The sequence below is a fragment of the Fukomys damarensis genome, unplaced genomic scaffold (assembly GCF_012274545.1).
Source record: "Fukomys damarensis isolate Sample0158 unplaced genomic scaffold, DMR_v1.0_HiC HiC_scaffold_19, whole genome shotgun sequence".
Taxonomy (NCBI): Eukaryota; Metazoa; Chordata; class Mammalia; order Rodentia; family Bathyergidae; genus Fukomys; species Fukomys damarensis.
In genome coordinates this window covers 54881427-54885166 of record NW_022900931.1, presented here as the reverse complement: position 1 = coordinate 54885166, position 3740 = coordinate 54881427, and the positions used below count along the sequence as shown (strand labels likewise).

At 54.8% G+C, this 3740-nt stretch overlaps 1 protein-coding gene across 2 annotated transcripts in view; it reads right to left on the bottom strand.

Moving 5' to 3' along the window:
* Positions 1-3740, bottom strand: part of Atp4a (ATPase H+/K+ transporting subunit alpha) — an 11992-nt gene that overhangs the window by 3271 nt on the left and 4981 nt on the right. Inside the window, exons 11-16 of one of the 2 annotated variants that reach the window (XM_010626352.1) lie at positions 3490-3682; positions 2696-2871; positions 1588-1724; positions 1355-1505; positions 1117-1285; positions 872-1026 (exon numbers count right to left, since the gene is read on the bottom strand). In XM_010626352.1, the coding sequence (XP_010624654.1) occupies positions 872-1026; positions 1117-1285; positions 1355-1505; positions 1588-1724; positions 2696-2871; positions 3490-3682 (981 nt within the window). The remainder of the gene's footprint in view (positions 1-871; positions 1027-1116; positions 1286-1354; positions 1506-1587; positions 1725-2695; positions 2872-3489; positions 3683-3740) is intronic. The other variant, XM_010626353.1, reaches the window with a different exon arrangement.

The following is a 3740-nucleotide window of genomic DNA, read 5'->3' as shown; positions in this document are numbered from 1 at the left end:
TGCCTCTCCCTCCTACCACCCCCTCCCCTTTACCTTCACTCTGCCTCTGTCATTTTGTCCTCCGGTCTCTTTGGCACTCTACTCTGCATCTCTCTCCTTCCTCTCTCTCTGTCCCTTTTGTCCCTGTCTGTATCTCTGTGACTGTGTCTCTCTGTGTCCCTGTCTCTGTGCCTGTTACACTCTATCTCTGTGTCTCTTCAGTCTTCCGGTGCCATGTTCCCTCTCTCCCATCTGTCTGACAACAAAGTGGTGACAGCGTACACTAATCAAGGGCACAGGTGCTGGGGCACCTAACTGCCTGGTCTCGAATCCCAGCTGTGCCACTCACTAGCTGTGTGACCTGAAGCAACCCATTTAGCTCATCTCTGCCTCAATGCGCTCATCAGTAAAATGGGGACAATGACAACAAAACCCAGGTACAGGGCAGCCACTAGGACATTAGCTACCTTAGTGTGCACCTGGCCAGAGTGAGCACTGCGTGTCACTGAATAAACATCTGTCAATAGCACCAGGCAGCAGGCTGCATTCAGGGCTGAATCTGTGGCTGCTTTCTGTCTGTCTGCCTTGGTGCTTCAGGGTATCTGTTTTCCCTGTCTGTCGAGGGATATGCATCTGTGAGTTCCATCTGGCCAGATCTCTGGGTCTGTAAACCTGTTTGTGCATATCTGAATTGCCTGTCTGATCCATCTGATGCCCACCTGTGTGCCTGCCTCTGGTTGGCTATCATATGTTCCTGTCTTGTCTGTGTCTCTCTGTGTCCAAGAACATCTGTAGTGGGCTTGGCCTATCATGTCTGCCACGGGCCTGTCACTGGGCACCCTGTGTGTGAGCATGCCCGTGTGCGGAGGGGGCGCCGCGGCTGCAGACTCACGATGTCAGTGCAGAGCTCTATGAAGAGGATGGTGATGCACCCGAGGGGCAGGGGCACGCTGACAGTGATGTAAATGAGGTAGGGGGTCAGTTCTGGAATGTTCTTGGTCAGTGTATAGGCGATGGACTTCTTCAGGTTGTCAAAGATCAGCCGGCCTGTGGAATATATGGCAGGTACCTCAGTTCCTCACAGCCCACTTGCTCCTGTACCCATACAACTTGCCCCATCCGTGGCCTGGTCCAGACCCTGTTCCACGCCCGTCACAATGGAGGCAAAGTTGTCATCCAGCAGGATCATGTCGGCTGCATTTTTAGCAGCATCTGAGCCAGCGATGCCCATGGCCACGCCAATGTCTGCCTTCTTCAGGGCCGGGGAGTCATTCACACCGTCCCCTGTCACAGCCACAATTGCACCCTGCAGGTAGTGGGTGGTCAGTGAGATGCTGCCCTGGACCCCCTGGCCCACCTTGCACAGCAGTCTTACCAGTCGCTGGCAGCTCTCTACAATCACCAGCTTCTGCTGGGGACTGGTGCGAGCGAACACCATCTCGGGGTGGGTGCGCAGTGTCTCCACCAGCTCTGAAGGGTCCATGTCTTTCAGTTGCATGCCATTGATCACACAGGCACGGGCATCCCTGAGAGGGGCAGAAGGGCCTCACTGGGGCCTCAGTCTGCCTGGGGTGCAAGGGGACCGTGGAGAGGGATAAAGGGGCTTACTTCCGATTGACCTGGTCCACAGGCACTCGGAGGCGGGCAGCAATGTCCTCCACGGTCTCGCTGCCTTCCGAGATGATGCCCACACTGGCTGCGATGGCCTTGGCTGTGATGGGATGGTCACCTGTTACCATGATCACCTGCGGGGGACCAGTGGACCCTTGACTCATTCAGATCAGCCCAGTTTCCCTGTCCTCTCCGGTCGACAACTGCTTATACACTCATCCATTTATTCAACCAAGTGTGACCACCTGCTGTGTGGCTGGAACCAAACGGACAAAATTCCATGTTCTTGTAGAGCTGATATCGTAGTGGGGGAGACAGAAAATAGAGAAATGAATCATACAGCGTATTAGGAAGAGGGAAGAAATGAAGCACACTGAAAGAAGTCAAATTTGCCTAGGGAGAGCCTCATGGAGAAGGTGACATTTGAGCAGAGATACAAAGTGAGGGAGGGAGCTGGTCACATGGAAATCAGGGGGAAAAGCATTCCTGACAGAGGGACAGCCAGTGCAAAGGCTCTGGGGTGAGAACATGCCTGAACTGTTGAATGCCAGGGAAAAAAGCATGGAAGGAGAGGATAAACAAGGGACTCGGGGCTAAGGAATGTATTCAGAAAGGTAATGGGCCATAGCCTTAAAGACTACAAGGAGGAGTTGGGTATTGCTTACTTAGCGTTGGCTCCTCCACCTTTGATTTGTCATTTGGGGACCATCTCTGTTCCCCAGGCCGCTGGTTAAAGTGAGGTCATTGACCAAGACTGGGCAAAGTGTTTCCCCCACCCCAGCCACTGTGACTGGTTCAAGGGTGGACATGTGACCCTACCTGGCGGGAGAGGTGGGAGCTGTAAGTTTAAGCTGCCAGGGGTGGAGTGTCATCTTTGCTGTCCCTTATTGAGGGATTGCTTGAGAAGAAAGTCAACAGAGAGAAAAGCAGAGCTGAGACATAAAGACAAAGTCCTAATATTGGACACTGATCTCCTGAGTTCAACTTTACCTGCCGTGTCATTCCCTAGAACTTTTCAGTATCGTGCACTAATCTATTTGGGTGAAAGCAATTCTGGCTGGGCTTCTGTCACAGGTTCCTGGCTGTCCCCTTCCTGATGTCATACCCGGATGCCTGCTGTGCGGCACTTGAGCACAGCATCGGGGACAGTGGCCCTTGGCGGGTCAATCATGGATACGAGTCCCGCAAAGCAGAGGCCGCTGCTTGGAAAGTTCATGGCCTCCACGTCAAAGGCATAGCCAGGTGGGTATTCCTTCTCATTCAGGTAGAGCTGGCAGAAGCCTGGGCAGAAAACACAGAAGTGAGAAGAGTCTGGGCCAACCCCACCCCAGCAAGTCCAGGAATAATAAAATAGCCAGGCCCCCTGCACCAGTCGCCTACAGGTGCCCAGCACATCAACTAAATCCATCCTCACAACCCTCCTGAGAGTGCATCCCCATCTTACAGATGAGGAAACTGAGACTTAGAAAGGGCACATTTCTTGCTGGAGGTCACAAAGCAAGTAAAGTGAAAGACCTAGGTCTGTACCTCCCAGGGTAGAGGCAGGAACTAGGGAAATTTAAGAGACTGAGACAATTGAGAGAGATTGCCAGTCAGTACAAAGACTAGGAAGCGTCTTGAGGCAGGGACTCGGGAAGGGCAAAGGATCAAGAGGAGGACACAGTACGGTGGTAGTGAGGGCGAGGGCTGCGAAAACGTGAGGGGTCCTATGGATGTGGACCGTCAGGGTGGGGCCAACAGTGGGACTGGGGTAGGAAGCCAGACGGGGTCAGGACTGAGAATGGAACAGTCAGCGATGGACAGGCAGATCAACTGAGGCTGGGCGGAAAATGGGCAAGATCTGTGGAAGCTGCTCAGGCACACCGGGTTAACCCCTCCACCGCCCAGGCCGGGTCTCACCCAGCACGCGCTCGCCCAGGCCTCCCAGGCTGAGGTAGGCAGTCTGGAAAGCTTCCCGCCATTGCTCATCCAGCGGCAGCTCCTGGCCCTTGATCAGGATGGAGCTGCAGCGCTCCAGCACGCGCTCGGGGGCGCCCTTCATCACCAGCAGGTGCCGAGGGTCGCGCGGGTCCTCCAGGGTGTGGATGGACAGCTGTGGGAAGATGGGTGGGTGTGGGCGGGGCCCCGGGGCGGGGCGGGGCCTGGAAGAG